The sequence below is a fragment of the Trachinotus anak genome, unplaced genomic scaffold (assembly GCF_046630095.1).
Source record: "Trachinotus anak isolate AG129_WGS33_773 ecotype Australia unplaced genomic scaffold, CSIRO_AGI_Tana_v1 ptg000008l, whole genome shotgun sequence".
Lineage (NCBI taxonomy): Eukaryota > Metazoa > Chordata > Actinopteri > Carangiformes > Carangidae > Trachinotus > Trachinotus anak.
In genome coordinates this window covers 18,946,321-18,967,226 of record NW_027273859.1, presented here as the reverse complement: position 1 = coordinate 18,967,226, position 20,906 = coordinate 18,946,321, and the positions used below count along the sequence as shown (strand labels likewise).

General features: G+C 43.4%; 1 protein-coding gene across 3 annotated transcripts in view; it reads left to right on the top strand.

Moving 5' to 3' along the window:
• Window positions 1-19,469, top strand: part of LOC139624279 (homeobox protein orthopedia B-like) — a 55,629-nt gene extending 36,160 nt beyond the window's left edge. The window contains exons 1-3 of one of the 3 annotated variants that reach the window (XM_071483277.1): window positions 12,836-14,626; window positions 14,981-15,375; window positions 18,014-19,469. In XM_071483277.1, the coding sequence (XP_071339378.1) occupies window positions 14,551-14,626; window positions 14,981-15,375; window positions 18,014-18,517 (975 nt within the window). In that variant the 5' untranslated portion in view covers window positions 12,836-14,550 and the 3' untranslated portion in view covers window positions 18,518-19,469. Of the gene's footprint in view, window positions 1-12,835; window positions 14,627-14,980; window positions 15,376-18,013 lie in introns of those variants that run through there. The other 2 variants (XM_071483278.1, XM_071483279.1) reach the window with 2 other exon arrangements.
• The last annotated feature ends 1,437 nt before the right edge of the window (window positions 19,470-20,906 follow it).

The window sequence follows — 20,906 nt, the reverse complement described above, 5'->3', positions numbered from 1 at the left end:
GCTAGGATGTTACTGTGTACCCTCATTACCTCCCGATAAAGAGCTCAGGAGATGGTCATATCACTGATTTATCTTGCCCACTTTGTCTCTGTGACTGATGGCGTTGTACACACAGGCCAATCCCTCATCAAACTATTCAGTCTTTGACAGCTTGGAATTTATAGATGAACCAAACAATTTCAGGAAGATGGAATCACCTTCACAAAGCACTTTAATTGAGTCATCGTGTGTTTTGATTTTTTTTTTTCTCTCTTTTTAGTTTTATTTGGCTTGGTATTTCATCCTCTGGATGTAAAATTTTAGCCAACCACCTCATGGCTTTATTAAATCATAAATATGAAAACAGAGTTCTGCTTTGCTCTCTTCACCTTTCCTCCAACCTCTTATTACTTTCTCTTTGCCTCTTTTTCTCCTGCCTCTCATCACTTTCCCTTGCTCTGTGTAGCTCCAAATGTGCATGTGTTGCATGCTCTGTGTTTGTGTGTGTGTGTGTGTGTTTGTGTGTGTGTTCACCAAGCACATGGCTGCATGCACTTGTGTATTTGTTTCTCTGCGAGCACTGCATGCGTGTGTGTGTGTGTGTGTGTGTGTAGAGGTGTGTGTGTATGTGTATGTGCTCATGTATGTGTGTGAAGGGGGGGGGCAGAGCAGCCAGCTGGGTTGGAGGGGTAATAAAGAAGGAGAATCAATAGGCCATGCAGTAGAGCCAAGGTGCTGCCATTTATCACACCGCCTCCCTGACTTCCATCATTCATCATGCCCAATGAGGCAGCAAATAGGAAAATGACTATTTGTATCAAACACATCTGCACTCATCCACTGAGGTATTTTATTCCCATTAACTCAAAGAGTAGAATACGCCAGTTTCAGCTGCTGCTGCTGCTGTTGTTGCCGCCGCTGTGTTTGTGTGTGTGTGTGATTCTATTTGTTCAGGCTTGTAGTTGTAGATTCATTGGGAACACATTCATGGCTGCTGTTGTTTTTTTTCCCTGGGAAAAAAAAAAACCAAAAACCCAAATGTGTGCTGTGAGCCCTCCAATCCCTGTATTGGTGTGTTTAGTCTCTATCTCCCATTCTTGCTCTCTCTCTCTCTCTCTCTCTCTCTCTCCCTCTCTCCCTCTCTCTTTCACTTGACCTGCTCCCTACTTTAATCCACATTCCTTCTTGTTTCAAAATCTTCCTCCTTCTGAACCCATGGCGTGATGGTGCGAATAATATGTCATGGCTATAAGGAGCCATTACATTAAGCTTGCCTTTCATTTTCACCTATAAATTAGCCCCGACACTGGTCTGCCCAGGGGTTGAGGTGTATATCTGTATATGTGTGTGTAGCCTGTAGGGCTGCGGGGTATAGAGGGGTGGACTGTGGTCATTATGGTCTAATATCCCATGAAATGGTGAAATTATTATGCAGCCTATTTTATGAGCTGCCTGTGAATATTAAAGAAGGATATTTTGTGTGATACCCCTCCCATAAATCAATGTGATTGTGTTTGTTTTCGGCTCGCTTTCTTCCCTCTTAATAAGACCACAGTTGCTGTAATTCAGGGTCTTTGCTGACATATAAATTTTGAGAACAATATTCAGATGTTCAAGCAACTGTTGGCTGAGAAGCTTGTCACCTTTTCAAGGAAAACAAAAATCAACCATTGCTTTAAGACTTTAACATTAAAAAAAGAGCTGCATCGGTTGATTGGGCAGAAAATTGATCCACAACTATTAACAAACATTAACCAGTGGCGTTCTCTGGCTTCAGCTTCTTGTAAGTGAGACTTGCTGCTTTTCTCTAGTTTGTATGATTGTAGATTCAATATGTTTGGACTCTGGATTATTGGTTGGACAAAACAAGACATCTGAAGACATCAACTTGGGTTTTTAGAAATTTTGATGAGTTACAATTAATTGTTTAATTTAGGAAAAAAAAAAATAGGAGGGTAGTCAATCATAAAAATAAAATGTAGTTGCAGCCCTTGATTAAAAAGCAATAAACACACAAAATGTAAACACAACCACACTTATCTGCAAACTATGTGCACAAAAGGAAAAAAACACAAGACCTGTAGACACATTAAAGTGATATCACTCCTGTAACAAAATCTGGACATAGGGTATAAGATACAGTCTCAAGACCACAAACGCACACACATACACACAGTTGGCGTGGCAAGATAAGACTGTACTAATCTTCATTGCTCTGGCTTTGAAGGAGAGTGTAATGTACCAAGGTCACTTAACACATCTATCTCTCAGACATTCATCGGTGCTCTTAGCGTCCCTCTTTTACTGCTTTCTGATATACGGCTCTCAGTGGGCTGAAGCCCCTTACACATGAACAGGACACACACTCCACCACCACTATTATCAGGTGGATCCTTCATGTAATATCGTATCTAAGTCACACCACAAAGGTGAAGTGTTTCACTGTAGCCTACCTGAGGTTTGGCTTCTTTCACTGATTTAAAAAAAAAAAAAATTTCATTACCTGTAGAAAGCAGGAATTTTCCACCAGTGTTAATGTGTGTGAACAGGGTATTTCCTCGTTTTGTAGAGCTTATTATATTTAATATTTGATATGCCTGAGGTGGACTGTGTAAGAGGCAACTAGGGTTAACATCATTACCTACTCACAGCCTCATAATCATTACTGATTGGACAAATTTCTAAAATTACCTTCTTTATTACCAATTACATAGAACACTTAGCTTTCTCAATATCAATCAGCACACTGTGATAATGCATAATTAAGTCTCACGGACCAATCTGGATGAATTATCTAATATAAACCTAATGACAAAATCAAAGGCTCCTTAATAAAACCCATACAGTCGTATTGTTTGTTAACTGCTGGAAAAGATAGCCATGGGTCCTCTGCTAATGTTCAATAAACCAGTGAACAGAGGCATAAAGCAAATACCATTACACAGCTTCCGTCACAAATGTATATTCTTCAACATCCCACTGCCCTATTATTGTTCCTTTAATCAATCAAAAATAGCCAGTATAATATTTTTGCATTGTATTTCCAAAGCGTTGCTTCCTGCAGCACTTCCTGCAGAGTCTACTGTACAGCTCTCTGCGTTCACCCTGAGTGCGTCTGGGGCGCACATGGAGACGTGACCGTGCCCTGCGCGCCCCCGCCCTGCTTCCTCTGGGAGCCGAGGCAAAGTCACCGACCGCAAGGGGATGGCTTTCAGATTCATAAAATTCATAGAATTCTTCACAAATGGGTGAACACAATTTCCTCCCAATTTCCTCATTATGCAAATATGCAAAATATCAAATCTAGACCAATTAGGGACAGCCACAGCTTCAAATTTACCGCTTTAAGCCGTAATTGCAGAAACCCTCAAATAATTACGCAGCTAATTGGGAATATTTGTGACAGATACAACAAATTCTCCCCACAAATTACATTTCATCCGAGGAACCACCGCGCCCCAGTGAAATCCTATCGAGGTCTAATTTCTCTTACATAATGAAAGGAACAGAAAACTTGTTATCACATTTGAGCACTACGCTGCTTTGTAATGTGGAATGATCAAATAAATTAAGCTGAAATTCATACATATTTCTCTAATCTCTTTCAAAGGCACTTTATTTGTATAGGAAATAACTCCGGGTCGTTCAATGAGCCATAATAGGCAGTTAGAGCGCAGGGGAGCCCAGGAGAGGCAGAGTGCATACAGGACGTTGGCATTTCCAGATGTATGAGGGGGAGTCTCGCAGTCACCTTCAAAACTTCAGCAGCTTCGCAAGCTGGAGGGTTTACCGGAGGTGTCTGCCTCCAGGAAGCTCTGGTCTGTCTCCTGTCCCTCCAGGATGCATCACTTCCTCACAGGTGACCCTCTCCAAGGTCATCAGGTCGTCTTTGGACAACGCACGCCTACACACACACACACACACACACACACACACACACACACACACACACACACACACACACGGTCCATAAACGCCTGGCGCTCGGATGGAGCTGGTCTATGTAAACAGGCAGTGCGCCGGCGGAGCGTAACTGCGCCTATTTGTCAGAAAGTCTCATAAATATGATCGCTCCTGATATCTCCATCTCTGCGTCCCGCCGGATATTTTCCAAATGGGGAGCACAGACACGGAGAGAAAACGCTCCGGTGTTTGCTTTTCATTTTCTTTATTCGAAATGTGACAAATAATAAATAGAATAAAAATAGTAACAGTTAGTAAATAAGCTACAACACATTTAAATGCACGTAATTTATGTTCTGCAGGTTAGGAATTCTGAATTATGATAACAACCGTTTAAAGCACCGGTTTAATCAAGGAAATGTCTGCGAGTGAATTTTTATCACATAAATTTACAGGATGTGGTCTTATTTCAAATTTCCCCGCAGTCACTTCATTTTTCAAATGATTGTAGTTAAATAAGACGATTAAGGAACTTCAAAACAGAATATCCTTTCTAATAACAACAGCGACCGGGCTTCATCAGTCATGTCTCTTAAATTTACAGGATCCACTTTGTTGCAGGTGTAATCACTTTGTCAGCCAATAACTCCAGATGTCTCCTCACCTTTTAAAAGTGCCATGATTTCTTTCCAGTTTGTGCTATCAATCATTTTGTTACAAGTTGTCACTTTTGTGGATTGGTGGATATCTCATTTTGTTCGGTTGGGGGGGGGGGGGGGTTTATGTGATAATAATCTCTTTGAAATAAAAGGTTATGTTTACACATCAACTGCGTTATTTGGAACCAGTGTGTGTGTTAGTGTGCGCATTGTTCACACGGTGTAGCCATATAAACCCATGCAGGTGTGATTGATGAAAGGACGAAGAGTTAGCACCGGGGACGGGAAGTGGACTCAGACTGAGGTGTGCTCTGTTTCTGTCACATGGAAACCCAGTCCATCCCTCCATCCCTCTCCTCCCCGCACATTCCCACAGCACCGCAGCGAAATGTCAATTTCAGTCTGTTTGTATGAGTATTCAGTTGACCTCTCTCTCTCTCCCCACCCTCTCCCTCTCTTCCACTCTCTCTCTCCCTCCCACCTCAGTCAGACCCGTTTATACTGTGATTTTCTGGACACGACCGTCACTGACACCGGATAGATGAGGCTAATCTCAGCCGCAGGCAGACTGTCAGACAGCTTTGCTGAGACTCTGGGTGTAAAATGGCGCTCGGCTGCCCTGCGCTGCTTTGTTTCACTCTCTCTCTCTCTCTCTCTCTCTCTCTCTCTCTCTCTCTCTCTCCCCCCCACTCTCACGCTGAGCGACCAGAAAAATAGGAACACCTGTCCGATGAAATGCACGCAACACAGACTGACTTGTTATTGTAGTGTTTTAAAACATCCTTTCCGTGCTGGAACTACATCATATGCAAATGAATTCTACGGATAAGCAAAAATCATTACAAACTTGCATGATGCAAAAATAACAACACAAATGACCAGTTAAACCGACACCTGTGACAAACACGTCAGCTACGATTAAGAATTACAGGTTTCACCGCAGTTGGCTGTATTACACAACTGGTGGCTCTGCATTACACTGTGCTGGGGTTTCTACTTGTTCACACGACATCTGAAGCTCTGCTTGTGCGTACGTCGGTGCGGGGGGCGGGGGGTCGCTCACATGATGCGCAGAACTATGTGTATGTTTGTGCACGCATGTGGGAGTGCGTCATCTCTAATGCCCTGCTAATTGCCTGACAGTGTTCCCCCACACACCTCTACTAATGTTCCGCTTGCTATTCAGCCTGCGGCCTCTCCTTCCTCCCTCCTCTCACCCCCCCCCCCCCCCCCCCCCCCCCGGTACGGATTGTTCCGTTACAATAGCGGCCCCGTTCACTAATGAGCTTACCTCACCAGAATCGTGATCAGGCTCTTGTGAGGTGTATATGGGCGCAGTAATTGTGAGAATTTGGATTTGAAGATTTGAAGAAGATGCATACGTTTTCGCTCAGGGGCGTGCAGGCCCGTGCGTGAGTTACCTGCGTCCGCTTCAGCACCTCGGACAGCGGCCTGAGGGCCCAGCTCAGGGTGGGGTTTCCTCACACCTTCTCCCGCTCCAGAGAACAAACCCGGTGTCTTCCAGTTTTTCTTTAATCGCCACAATTAGACCCAATATTTTCCTCCGGACCCCGACAGACGTTGCTTGTAAGTCTCTTTTCTCTCCGAGCGTGCCGCCACTCTCATTACACACACTGATTAAAGCATAGATTAGCCAGCAGTGGCCCTGCGCGCTCCTCACCAGCAGCCCGCTCAATATCAATTAGAGGCTGCGCCAAAAGCAGCATGTCCGCCGGTGGCCCTCTGTCTCCTGCCTCCAGCCTGCTCCCAGCGCTGGCAGTCAGCCGCTTTAGAAGATAGTGGCCTAATATTACCAGTAATGAAAAGAAAGGGCAGATAAGGCGGTGTTAATCACGTGGCGCCTTTAGCTGCTCCAAACAACATGCAGCCCGGTTTTAAACTTCCGCAGCCACAGGCCCAGGCTCTCGCACCTCAAGTGGTGAAATAAAGGAAAAGTCACTTAGGCCTATTAGTCAAGGCAGTGCGGCCTACCTCTGCGGAGCTCATTTTGGAAATAATGAATAGTATGTGGATGTGGAATGAAAAGCCTTTCAACCCAGCATCAGTAGGTCGTTCCGGCTTAGGGAGAATTAATTCACATTTCTCCTCTTCTCTGACCTCCTTGCCTGGTTAGAAATGAGGCTAATAGCGGCTGATTTCATTTACTGACTACATTAGTGGAGATATTTCTGTCTAACCTTATTGATTCCATATCTTAAACACCAATCAACCTATATATTTTTTTAGGGGAGCTAGTTGTGTTTGGATATAATGGGCCCATTGAGTTCAATTAGGCTTAAATGACACACAGAAGTTTCTCTATTTGTGTAGCCCTGGAAACAACTGGAAACAATTATATTGGTCTGTGAGATGGTAAACTGTTGAAATGCCTTTGTTGTTTACAGAGTTAATATAATGTCAATGTCGTTTGCAGTTTTTTTATTGTGTTGTGAGCACAGTGACAAATAATAGTTATTTAGTGCTATGTTTTGGAGCATGTAAAAATATATGTATAAAAGAATCGACCTCGTTGCATTTTGATTGATGAATAGATATATCCATATTTTAATCCATGGCGTTTCCTGCTTATTACAGAGCTTATGACTGGAATCCTTATAAATTGTTAAGGGTCACTGTGTGAAATTCCTAAATTTAATTGACTGTCATGCAACAGCAGAAGCCTTGATTGGCTTTTTATAGAGAAAAGCTCCAATGTCCCAAACCTATTTATCCACAATAACCATGTGGTAAATACAGTGTTGCTCCCCCTGCACAACCTTCGGCGTCCACTAACAGACAGCCTGTCCAATTAAAAGTGGCCATCGATTATAGATAGCTGCCTGCTGGCATATGAGGGAGACAATGTTGGACGCTATGCCACTGCCAATACAGGCCACAGTTAGCCACGCACTAACCAGAGCTGACACCAGCATATTAGATCTGGACTGGGTTAATTCACCTGCAGTTGGCCCCTGTGTTGGCTCCATAGCGCGGCGGTTTACCTGCCCAGTCTAAACGCCGATCATTAAGTTGCTTCCAGCAGCCATGATTGGTGCAGAGGGGCTCATATCGTTGATTAAAAAGGAAGGCTGATATCGCACTTATTTCATCCCCCTTCCTTCCCCCCAGCGGTCAGCCCGGAGAGGGCAAATGCAAGACACGTTTAAGAGCGAATCAGTCTCATTCACTGAACAGTGCACGGATTTTTAAGACGCTTTCAGACCACGCCGTCGTGTCCCAACACCTTTCCGGTAAAATTGGAAATAAAAAGCAACAAAGATGTATTTAAGCTGATGGCGCCGTGAGAAAATGACAGCTCTAATTTGTATGTCAGTGTGGAAACAGGCCCGTAGCTCATAGTCATCCCTTGTTATTGTGTGCGAAAGCCTCTGAACCTAATTCCAATTTTTCCCTCTCCTATTTTCCAGCAAGCTGCTTTTCCATTAACTTTGGGAAAACACGGTGGCAGGTCCATTTAAAAAAAAAAAAAAAAAAAAAAAAAAAAAAAAAGCCCCTGCTCCACCCTTCCCATAAGCGCCTCGGCTCAGGAAAATAAGAAATTAAGAGCAGGGCCCATTTCATCATCAGGCCCCTGTCTCCCCCAAACACAGAGACGGCATCATCCGCCAGCGGAGCTCCCCGGGGGGGGCGGGACGGGGGGAGCTTTACCTTAGCATATGTTAACTATTACAAGATGTCTTGATGGAACACAACGAAATGACTGGTAATTGACATAAAATATGACAAAGTGTTTGAGTCTTTGTGAGGAAAGCGTCGCGTATTACGGCGTATCAGCTCCGTAATGCGACTGATTAATGAAAGATCGGCCTCGCACTCACTCAGCTGATTCTGTGAAAAATGAGTTTTGTGTTGTCATTCCGACAAGCCGGCAACCACGGCCGGAAAAGACTATTAGCCGGAATCATTATCAATAGCCATATTTTCAAACTCTATTATGGCAATCAGGCTAGAATTTATTCAATAGATTTAGTTCATTTGGTTGTAATTGATAAATAATCAAAATTTATCAATGTACTTGCACACATTTCACTAACAATCAGGGAAAACTGCCCCATTTACCAGCTGACTTGGTCCAAATTAGAGCTAAATTGATGATCAATTAATCTTGGGAGGGGTAGTGCGCCGTGTTTAGCAGAGGAGCAGCAGAAATGTGGCGGGGGTGGGTTGAAAGGAGGGAGGAGAGAGAAAGAGAGAGAGAGAGAGAGGGGGGGGGGGAGAGGGAGGGAGGGAGGAGACGAGGAGAGGGTGATAAAGAGAATGGATGGATGGGAAAGTGTGGGGTTTGTGAAGTGAGAGACGAGCTGAACTGGCTGGGTGAGTAACGCACTGAAAACACAAGGAAGCTGCGAGGTTGTGATGGGCGGCGACAACAGAGACATACAACAAGTGTGTGTGTGTGTGTGTGTGTGTGTGTGTGTGTGTGTGCTTTCTCGTTTTATTTTATAGGTTTTAATGCATTGCTTTCACATCATGCCAATCATTACACCATCAGCCAGAGCTTATTTCCAGGATGTGTTTTTATGTGCACATGTACTGAACGTGTGTGTGTGTGTGTGTGTGTGTGTGTGCCTGCCTATATAAGTCTCCTCAGAGTGAGTGAGCCTCACACGCTGAAGTATCAGGTAGATCAAGTTCGGCAAGTCAGAGTGAGCAAGGTCAAAGAGACTGATCCCATTTATTCTTTAATTTGCTGAGGCATTAAATTGCATGATGTGGCTTTGCTGCAGGCTGATAATTACCAGCACATGTTTCTAATTTCAAGCTACTCAGAGACACTAGTGACCCAAGTCCTCCCCTTTATCTGGTATTTTAGGAGCACAAGTGTGTGTGGAGCTATGTGTGTGTGAGGATATATTTGCAGGTACATGTGTTTGCTACAAGAATAAGCACAAGTTATTCTCACCATCTGCAACTATTAAATCATAAACAGTGATGTTTTACTTTAGCGTCCTTCTACTCGTAAAGCATTTCTGGTATTGTTATATAAATAAAATCTTTCCTGGCACTTTAAATGTTACATCTGATCACTGGCTAGCCTTTGTCGAGCCTTAATCTGACAGTTTCTGGTGTTAAAACGAGTAAAAGTGGAGTTGTTTTCAGGCTGCAGTGTAGTGAAGGGTCTTGCTCAGTGTGTCTAAGGCTCGCTGGCACCTGTAATGTAAGGCACTCATTACCTTCAATGATGCATTACAGCTTCCTAATGATGGAACCACAGTAATGGACCTTACTAATGACCGGACTTAAGAAAGAACATATTCTAATAGCTGGAGCAGAACTGAAGGGAAAGTCAAGGTGTCTGGGAGGAGAAGGAATTAGATCTGCAGACAGCTGGAGAAGCCTAATTGACTGAGGTCAGCCTGTAAATACAATAGATTACAGGCTATGCTTAATACACTAACTCTGTGAGTTAAATATTTAGCTTCTGTTTTAAATCTGATTAAGATAAAATAGGATTAATTAAAAAAATTGACAGTATTTATGCCTAGAAATTAAATTATCAAAGAGGAAAAAGCACATTCAAGCAAACGCTGCTTTACACTGCTGCCAGTAGTGAGACCTAATGAAAACATAGAGGGCTCACGATCCAGAGGAATCAAGCTTTTATCAGAATTGTGCTGCAAACCTCAGTAGATACTCTCAGCCAATAAACTGTCAACCCAGATTTCAGAGAAGATTTGTTTTGCCGGTGGCCTTAAACTCCTGTGTTTCCGAAATGTCCATTTTCAGAAAGAGAGGAAAACAGCTTTGATTTCAAATTGATCACCATGCATTTGTAGACCCCCCACCCCCCAACACTAACACCAACACTATTTTTCAGCCTTTTATTGATTTTAAGGGGAAAGTGCAGAAATGTGTCAGTCTAGAAGTCCTTTAAATTAGCTACAATTGTTTTTGGCACAATGCACAGGCAGGTCCAGCTCCTTTGAGTTTAAGAGGATGATGCATGATAAATGCATCTATGATTTGGATACATTGTGATTCTAAGCTGCCAGCATCAGCAGGTCCACCGGCCTTTTGCTGGAGGGGCGTTGAATGATTGTGTGTGATGTTTAGTGCTGCCACCTTTTAGTCAATTAGGCGGCTAATCAGACGTTAAAGTCTCTTGGTTGAGCAAGAGTATTTCGGCTGAATAGTCAATATTTATGGTCTCTTTGTGGAGAGCGAGCTGTTCATTAAATCATCACATCATCACAAACATGGCACAGTTTTATGAAGCACTTGGCCTTTTTCCATACAAGTGGGGCAGTAACACTGAAGACACAATTTGACAGGTTTTTCAATTAACGTTTCCAGCTGATGGATTTAAGAAAGAACCAGGACTGTTCTGGTTATGTTGAGAGGTGTGAAGATCATTTTATTTATGATCTGGGAACTGTTGGTGAACTGTACAGTTGAGCCTTTCGGAGGCAAACAAACCTCTTGATTCTGCCACAGTAGATGTCCATGAAGTCCAGTCAATACTTGGGAAAGAGGTGTTGTGTATTCATGAATGTACTTTTCCCTTGGAGATACTGAACCAATAAACACGTCGAAAGACTCCACCTTTTTAGCTTCATTTTGACTGGCATGAGGTGGCTGTTCACGCTGGGTGTTTCTGGGGTCAACTTTTAACAGCAGAAGCAATGAGACACTTTTAGAGCTGTTGAGACAGAACACCAGTGTGTTAATGACACCTTTGTGACTTTCATTGCTGTTTTAATAACCCCAACCAATATCACCAACCACACACACACACACACACACACACATACACACACACGCCTCCAAGCACAGACGCCGCCACCACCACCACCACACCACCCTCTCCGTGACACACGCCTCTTCTTCCTCATTAAGGAAATCGCTCTTCTTTGCTGATTATTTTATTTGAAGCTGTGATTACCGCTCCGTGCACCAGATCACGCAGTGGCGGAGACCAGGCGGAGGGCAGCGGGCCTAATTGGGGCATGAGATGCGCGGGGTGGTGCAGCCAGGCTGGGTGGCCGAAGAGGGAAGCCTCTAATGGGCTTCTCTGTCTGCGGCCGTCCACTCTCGCCTCTCTCCCTGCATCTCTCGGGCTCGGACGCACCGCACATATTGGCCGGCTCCTTGCTCCTTATCCGGCTGTCATCAAATCACCTGCACAAAACTACAGTGTGATTTGTTAGACAGCCGTTTCTGCAGATGAAAAATCGATTTTCCTTTTAGATTTCGATAACTGAGTGAATGCAGATGTCTGCGAGGGCGAAGCGATAGGCCTGAACATAACAACCAGTTCGCCCGCTGGTCCATGTTACAATTTGGTTGTGGTGTAGAGGATCTCATCCCTGCATCTGCCTTTTGCTACTTGTATTATTCTAACCTATTCTGCAAAGGCCCATATGAGCAATGGATTTAACGCAGTTTGATTGCTAAAAAAGCGCGGAGAGGGTGGACACGGAATTCTTGATCTTTGAAATTGCTCTACAAAATTGCATTTGTTTTTGGTGCGCTTCCATTAAAAGTGTCTCCTCGCGTGTAAACAGCCGTTCCGCACTCAGATGCGCCGCATTAACCCGGGAGGATTGTATGTGAGTGTGTTTTTACTGGGGAAGATTGATGTGGTCCAGTTAGGGAGGCTGAGTGAGACATAGACCCATTTCATGTGGGTTCCTCTTATTACAGCAATAAGTTAGAGCCTGAGGATCGGACAGCTGAGGGGATGTCTGCTATCCAGCTCCCTGTGTCCACTGCAACAAACCACACTGTCAGTATTTATCATGCAAGTCTAAAATAACTACAACCTTTAAGTCTTACATTTTACATATTAATAATTTTGAATTACGCTTTGTGCTATAGTACTTTACTTTATACTTTCAAAAATACGTATTATTATTATTATTATTATTATTATAGCAATTGCTGTTGCTTAAATCAGTATCTGTTCATTATTTATTAATTATTGTATTTTTATTGTATAGCCTACAAAGAATGGAAAACATACAACAATACGACTTTTTGCAAAATAAATAAATAGACTATAATAATAATAATAATAATAATAGACTAATAACTGCATTCCTTTTAGTGGTATTATGTACTTTTTTATGTTAGAATTTTCTTAATCAAATGAGTCCCATATAATAACTTGAAAAAAAAATGGCTTTAAAATATTCCTGAATTTGAATTTTTGTATTTTATTGTTACATTTGCTTAATTCGTCATTTATAATAACAGTATCATAAATTATTCATAAATGTATTCAAAATTATCCGTGACCTTCATGTGATAAGTTGATTTATTTTTAAAAATTTTAATTTTGATTTTTTATGTTACACCAGTTGTCTCCATGCTTCTACTAACTGGAAATCAAACAACTTTCGGAGCGTACAAACCGTCTCTCCTGACTCAAGCCCTTCACAAACGCAGGGCTGGCCTTACAACTCCCAGCACAGACAGTCCCTCTCCTCTCTCCTTGTCTACACCTCTGAATCAAACGAATCGAGGCTCTGCTGCTGCTGCTGCTGCTGCTGCTGCTGCTGATTGCTTATCCTGAACCTTCGGGAGCTGGTCACAGCTTTCCTCATCTCAGTGGACCATGCACCAGACCATTTCCTTAAGTTTTCACGCTGTGCCACATATAGGCTACTTCCCCGCGTCCCGGCAGATTGCTGTTGAGGAGCATAAAAGATGAGCTGCCTCCATGTGGTGCGGGAGGAGAGAGGAGTCCTCGCTCGGACGCCTCCTTTGTGCGGTTGCAAAGAAACCTATTTAGTCCCAGGCGGAGGTCTATTCACCAGGCTCACCCTGACATCTGCCAAAAGCCCTCTCTAACCAGCACTGTCTGGAGAAGTAGGAGAGGCGCAGATCAATGACTGTCCTGTTAATTGTATAATAGACCTACTTATGGACCACTGCTAAAGGGGCACAATCGTTTAAGGTCTACCACGTCTGATTTTGTTTGAACCAAACAGGCCTAAATACCTTTAATTGCCCCCGCGCTGATGAAAAGTCGATGGGAGTTAAAGCGGCCGATCACTAACGGAGCTTAAATCCATCTGTATTCGTTTATTTATTTATTTCCTCCATTTGTTTCAACAAATCACCTGCCATGGGGGAATGGGAGCGATATTCGTTTTGTTTGTGATCCAAGGACGGGAGGGAAGTGGGGCTGAGAGGAGGCCTGGTGTTGTAAGGCTCCCCCACCTCCTGATGTTTGTTCCCTTTTATGACTGAAGTCCACACCGTGATCTGTACGGAGTGCACCCTCTGTGCCATTCCTCTCAAAAACAAAAAAGAATACAGGCCTACAGAGGGTAATCAGCTCGGGATGTGCTCTGAATTTATAGGCTTTTTTCGTCAATTTGAGAAATCAACCCTCCCTCTCTGAAGCAGGGTCACTGTTTGTAAACGGGCTATTTGACATAGTCCGGTGATCTGAAAACTGAGATTTGGATTTGGATAATTATTTAATGGTATTACATCTTCTGTCTCGAATAACCGTAAGCTCCCCTGTCAAAGCAAAACAAGCCTTTGCATGACCTCCCCTCCGGTATTTCAGATGTATGCCTATCTACAAACAGGAGTCCCGTCATGGCACAGCCTACATGAGATTAAACAAACACATTAAGATGTTTAACGTGGAATAATTTGAGCATGAAAAGCTAATAAATCAGAGGACGGAATGGCAGAGGATTGGATTGAATTGTAGTGTTTCGTGCACGTTTGAGTCTGTGCGTGTGCGTGTGTATGTGTGTATGGAAAAAAAAAAAAAAAGAAAAAAAAGAGGGGGGAGTCACGTCGCTGACATTTCCGAGCTCTCGCTCTGATTGGCTCTTATTTGAGGAAGCTCACGGGTTCTTTCAACTAATAAGCGCCTCCCCGTCGCTCTAAAGGACATTATAATGCAAGGTACCTCCTTTTTTAACCACAAACCGAATTTTCGTTCATTTAGACGATATATACTTTTTAAATTGCCCCAAAGTTGTAGGGTTTTTTTGGAGCGCATTTCGCCCTGGAGCGGTACGCGATGCTCTCTCATGCCGACCTCCTGGATGCTCGGCTCGGTGAGTTATCATCACTAAACCCCGGCCCTAAACTCCAGTGTAAGATTTCAACTTCTTGTTTAACCTTTTCAAATGATAAATAGACTGTGTAGTTAATTGTGTTAACAGCTAAGTGGTTTATCGTTGTTGGAAGCAGTTCTTTACAGTAATTTATCAGGAATGATCTGACAGCGAAAATTACGGTGTAAAATTATGACTCAAGCTACAGGCTACTGACTTTATTGTCGTGTTTTTTTTTTTTTTTTTTGTTGTTGTTTTTTTGTTTTTTTAAATTAACCTACTGCTTGTCTCTTAAAGAAGCCAGGCGATTTCATGTAACTCTCATTTAAGGATGCTGCGCCTTAAGATTTGCCGTGTATTGACTCAAAGCCTCTCTCCTCCTCATCCCCTCAGGGATGAAGGATGCTGCGGAGTTACTCGGACATCGAGAGGCTCTCAAGTGCCGGCTGGGAGGTGGGGTGCCAGACCAGGGGCATCCGGGAGACATGGCCCCTGGTTCAGACTCAGTAGAAGGAACCACCCTCTTGCCGGGAGAAGACATCGCCACAGTGGGATCCAACTCTGCCGGCATGCCGGTGAACGGGAAGGAGCAGGAGAAGCAGCAGCAGCAACCGCAGCAGAGCTCCGGTCAGTCCTCCAGCCAGCAGAAACAGAAGCGGCACCGGACGCGCTTCACCCCGGCGCAGCTCAACGAGCTGGAGCGCAGCTTCGCCAAAACCCACTACCCTGACATCTTCATGAGGGAGGAACTGGCGCTGAGGATCGGCCTCACTGAGTCCAGAGTGCAGGTAAACGCCCGTGCAATGTGGTTTTTGGTTTGTTTGTTTGTTTGTTTGTTTGTTTGTTTTTTTTACAATATGCAAACACTGGCGTGATGAGGCAGGGTGTGGCTTTGGTTCCACATTTGGTCTTGTAGGGTTTTTTCAGATACAAGTGTCCAAAAACCTTTAATTCCGTCTGGAAGGCAGTGATCAAAAATAAGCTAAAGAGAGAGGATTCAGGACCAATGTCCCCCCTGTGCGTGTGTAAAATATAGTTATGTCTCTATTCACGTTTTTCTTTTTATTTTACTATCATGTATTTTCAGTTGTATGTCACTGATCTCCTCTAGCGATTAGCGTTTTGGGTGTAAATACATGAAAAGTCTAAGCTAACAGCAGCCCATTGGCATCACTGGAACAGTCTAAGTTACCTCAAACTATGACTTAAAGTTCACTATTGTGTAGATTGTCATTAAAGTAATACAATCATTAGAGTAATACAATCCCTTAAAAGATAATTATCTTATGTAGGCTACACGAGTTTCCATGTCCTGCCTCATTATACTCACATAAAAAACAGTGTGTGTGCCTAAAAAAAAAAAAAAACGAAGGATAGATTCGTTGTGCTCTGATATTCTAATAACACTTGTTTTCGAAAAAAGTACGTCTATTTTAATTGAATTATATGATTTAAATATCCACAGTTTGTTCAGGTTTAGCCTGATAGTAAGTAATGTTTAATTTGAAGAAGCCGGCCCCCTCTAATATACAACGTCTCTGTCCAAGGTGCTGAAACATTTCTCCTCTGCGGATAACGAGCAGGAGTCTGGTTCTCTTACTGTCAAAAATATTGAGGTCCCCTTTACAATTTGCAGAAAATACTGCATAAGGCCATCTGTGGTGGCTGCTTCCATAAGATATTAAAACTGGGGGTATGAAAGTTCTTCATATCTTTCTTTACAGCTGCCTGATTTTCATTTGTTTTTGTACAAATCTTAAATTTAGACCTGCAACAACTGGATAAAATTACATAAGTGCTAACGCTTTGATAATTACAAATATATGGAGTTAAGATGGCCATAAAAGTTCTCAAAATATTCTACAGTGTTCTATTTTTTTTTTTAAAAAGAATTTCGTTAAGGAAATATGACTCCCCCCTTTTAACAAACATTTGTTACAACGACATTTATTATGATGGGAATGTGTGGCTTACAGTGGTGACATTTGCCATCTTATTTGATAATTTGTATTTCGAGTAACTGAACATACAAATTATGTTTGTACAGTTTACAGTGGCTAACACACACACAGAGCTTCCTTTCTGAACAAGCCTGCGGGACCAGGCTCTAATAAACCAAACACATTATCAACCAGTTTCAGCCTTATTTATAACAGCGAACGGGTTATTAACCAGTGATGTGAAATTCATGCAAATGATCCCACTGAAAGCAATAAAAAGCAGTATAATCATTAGTCACTTTAATAATCAATTCTTTGCTGCATCCAGTGCAGGATCCCGGGCGCCGAGCGCAGGTCGGCTCCTGCGCGCTGTTGGTGAAGCCGCGGCCTCTCCTTTCAAATGCTCCATCAGCGACGTCTTAATAGGACCCGAGAATATATTGTACTTTTCTTTCTTTTTTTTTTTTTTTTTTTTTAATGGAATGAGAAATTGCATTTTCTTTCCCCCCAGCGAGTGTAATGGGCTTGGGCGCCGTTTTCACGGATGGCTGAGTGGAATGAGCGCGAGATTTTCATACTTTTAACGCGCGCAGGCGCCGACTCGCGGCCCCGCGCGCGCGCGCATTAATCACGCCCGAGGATCTTCATAAAAAGTCAGGCGCGTGCGCTTATAGCCGTGCGCGCGTGCGTGCGTGCGCACGGATGGGTGGATTAGATTTGTCCACGCGGAGTGTGTGGGCCGCAGAAACGCTTGTTTTTTAACATTCGGGGGCCAATTCTTTGAATGAATCTGTTTGTGAATAAGATGTTAGGAAGACGAATTGTTGGAGCCACTGCTGCGGAACTCCAGTGATAACCCCCCCCCCCCCCCCCCCCCCCCCCCCTACAGGCCACTGGGCTGTATTTACAATCACACCCATAACACTGGTGTTTTCACTGCTTTAGTTTCACCTCCAGCGTCTTGGAAAACACATGTTAATATGTAGACTGGAGCCGAATGGTTGGTATTTACTGACTCTTGTTTTTGAGAGGCTTCTCTTAATATTGTAAAGGCTCTGCTTGTCTATTCGGTCGATTGAAGAAGGTTGAGGAAGGACTAGTGCATATTTATTTCCTGTTATTTCATTTCGCTGCAGGTTCAGATTCAGACCAGGCCCCACAGCTTGACGGGGATTTGTGCTTCTCTGCTGCTGTGGCATAAAATGAACAATTACACATCGCCCTTTAGTTGTATTAATATTATGTTGTCTCAAATGTCCTATTACAGCCTAACGTTTGTGTGAGATATGGCGAGATTTTAGTGAGAATATGGTGCCTGATCGTGGGCTGTTTTTCTCCCATGGTCACACTGTAGGCTACTGTGGGGACATGCTTCCAGCAGCCCCCTTGCTGCCCACATTACGGTGTATTATGAACCGACACTGCCTCAGACACATGCTCCTCAGTCTGTCCCTCTGAAGGCTCATGGTCTCGTCTCTGCTTGCAGGTTTGGTTCCAGAACAGACGCGCTAAGTGGAAGAAAAGGAAGAAGACCACCAATGTTTTCCGCGCCCCGGGCACGCTGCTCCCAACACCGGGCCTGCCACAGTTCTCTGCCGCGGCCGCCATGGAGAACAGTCTGTGCTCCTTCCACGCCAACGACTCTCGCTGGGCCACGGGGATGCCGGGGGTCTCCCAGCTGCAGCTGCCGCCTGCCCTGGGTCGTCAGCCGGGCATGGCGCAGTCGCTGTCACAGTGCAGCCTGGGCCCGGGCCCGCCACCAAACTCCATGGGTCTCTCCAACGGCCTGTCATCCAACGGCTCCGGTCTGCAGTCCCACCTCTACCAGACGCCTTTCCACGGAATGTCGGCCTCTCTCTCCGGCCCAACGAACGTATCGGGCTCCCCGCAGCTGTGTAGTTCCCCGGACAGTGACATGTGGAGAGGGACAAGCATCGCGTCACTGCGGCGCAAAGCGCTGGAGCACACAGTGTCCATGAGTTTCACTTAGTGACTTTTCAAAAACAACCCTCCCCGCACCCCTCTCCTCCTCACTCCCTCTCCCAGCCCCACCCTGCGGCTCTGTTTCTGTTTTGCTTTTTTTTTTCTTTTTCCCGCTATTTAGAGCAACACGAGAGAACGAGCGAGCTAATCAGGCCTGACACGTCTGAAACGTGGAGACTGTGTGTGTGACTTCATCTAGACATAATGACAAAAAGAAAAGGACAACACTGATGGACAAATGGAGGAAAAAAAGTAACTTGGGTTTGGGGTTATTTATCTTGTTAATTCAAAAGGATTTTATCAATTACTGATGATAAATACTATTGTAATGATCTCTAGATTATAGGCCCTAATTACTGAGAGCCAAACAACCGTCGTATTTACGTTTTCATTGAGTGTGTCTTTACGCACACATGTTATTGTGTTCAGGTGAAGTTGTGTTATGTCAAACGGTTATTTATAAGATTGGGTATACATTTTGGCAACAGCCTACCACGCACACACACACGCACACACACACACACACACACACACACACACCATACTGTAAGTGGGCCTATTGAACTGCCTCTCAGGCTTGCACTGTGCATGTGGATTTAAACGCTTGGGGTAATTTCAGGAGGAAAAGGTTCCCACTCAGATCGAACAGGTACTTTTGAGGCGACCTCAGTCTCGTCTGCATGAGACTGGAGCATAAATCTAAAGAGGACAAAAAAATATATATACAATGATCTTTTCAGTAGGCCTACTATGTTTTAGGATGTTTTGTGTAGATAAAACATTCTTGCTATGTACCCGCTGGTATTTTTTGTGACATGTTTTAACTTATTGTATGTGCGATTACTTAACACATTTCTTAAATGTTTGATCTTACATCGAAATGCACCACGTTGACGGGTTTGTACCAATTTAAAATGACGAACAAATAAAAGTAATTTTCAAGAATGTCAAAACAAGAATGCTTCATGTCTCCCATGATATTCTAATTATTATTTTGTTTGAAGAATATATTGTAATCTTTAGTGGTCTCCTTAGTAGTCATAGTGGATTTAATTAAAAAAAAAATTGTATATATTGTGTAGGGACGTATGTGGAGTTATGACGACATATTTGTCTTGTCTGCAGGTCTATAGGCTTGGCAGCTGTTTTCAAAGATATCATTTTGGTACAAAAATTTTTGTTTGTGGTCATTGCTCAGTGACCTATTGAGGTTTTTGTTTTTTTTTTTTAACAGTGTTTGAGGTGACAGGGTGAAGGGTTTATGAAGGGTGACTGGTCCCATGGTGGCAGACAGCAGCGGTAAAGATGTCAGTGCCGTGATGTGACGGTCATTGCTTTTAACCATGACGGTCATCCCACTGAGCAGACTGGATGGGCTGTAACGAAACAGGAGGGATCACAGGGCTGTGTGTGTCTGTGTCAACACTATATATCAGCCTAGTTTCTATAGCTCGCATTTTTAGGCTAAAGTTGGCTGCTGTGACACTAACTCGCGAAATAGAAATGACATAATCGATTAGTTTTAGCAAAACTAAACTTTAATATAATATCCAATTGGGGTTGTGATAGAAATGCCAGAGGAGATGAAAACGAAATGGAAACACCGCCTAGTTCCCACAGGAATGTTACAGAAATATTAAGGCAAGTGGAATTCCACCAGAATTTAGCCACCAGATCAATAATCCAATAATTACATACATGCCTATCAGTCTGTATCTGGGTCACAAGCATCTGCAGGCAACTCGGTACACACTGCATTAGAAACATACAGTACCATTTCGCTCTTGGGTGGGTGCCAAATAGCAATTTGTACATATATAGCCCAAATAACCAAATTGTGCTTTCATTAAATCTGGTTCCCAGCAATAATAAGTTTAAGTCAGAGTTGGGCCAGAGCTGAGTCAAGGTGCAGCTTTCACATCATTATGCATACAATTCTAATTTGAGAAATGAATAATGTGTCTTTGGAAACCAAACTTCCTGGAGTTTGTGTGGTATTCAGATACCACAGTGTTGTCTGTAAGCTCGTGCCAGCTCAGCGTATGCTTCTATGAATGTAGGCCCACAGAAAGTACAGGGATAAATATGGGCCCATACACAGACTGACCCTATTCTGAGTCATTTTTTAGAAGACTGAAACATAGAGCTCTGAATTGTGCACCACAGTCTTATTCACAATGCATTACCAATAAAGTGTTCATGTGTTTTCCACTTTTTTTTTTTTTTTTTCAATGCAGCACAAACAGCTGTTCATGGAGGGAGCTGTCTGGCACCCCTTACAAAGTGACGAGCAAAATATCAATTAAATAAATAAATGATAAGATATGTTGATGTTGTGCTTTCCCGTAGGGGCTGCTCGGGGGGGATACAAATGCAAAAATTATTTTGCAATTTCA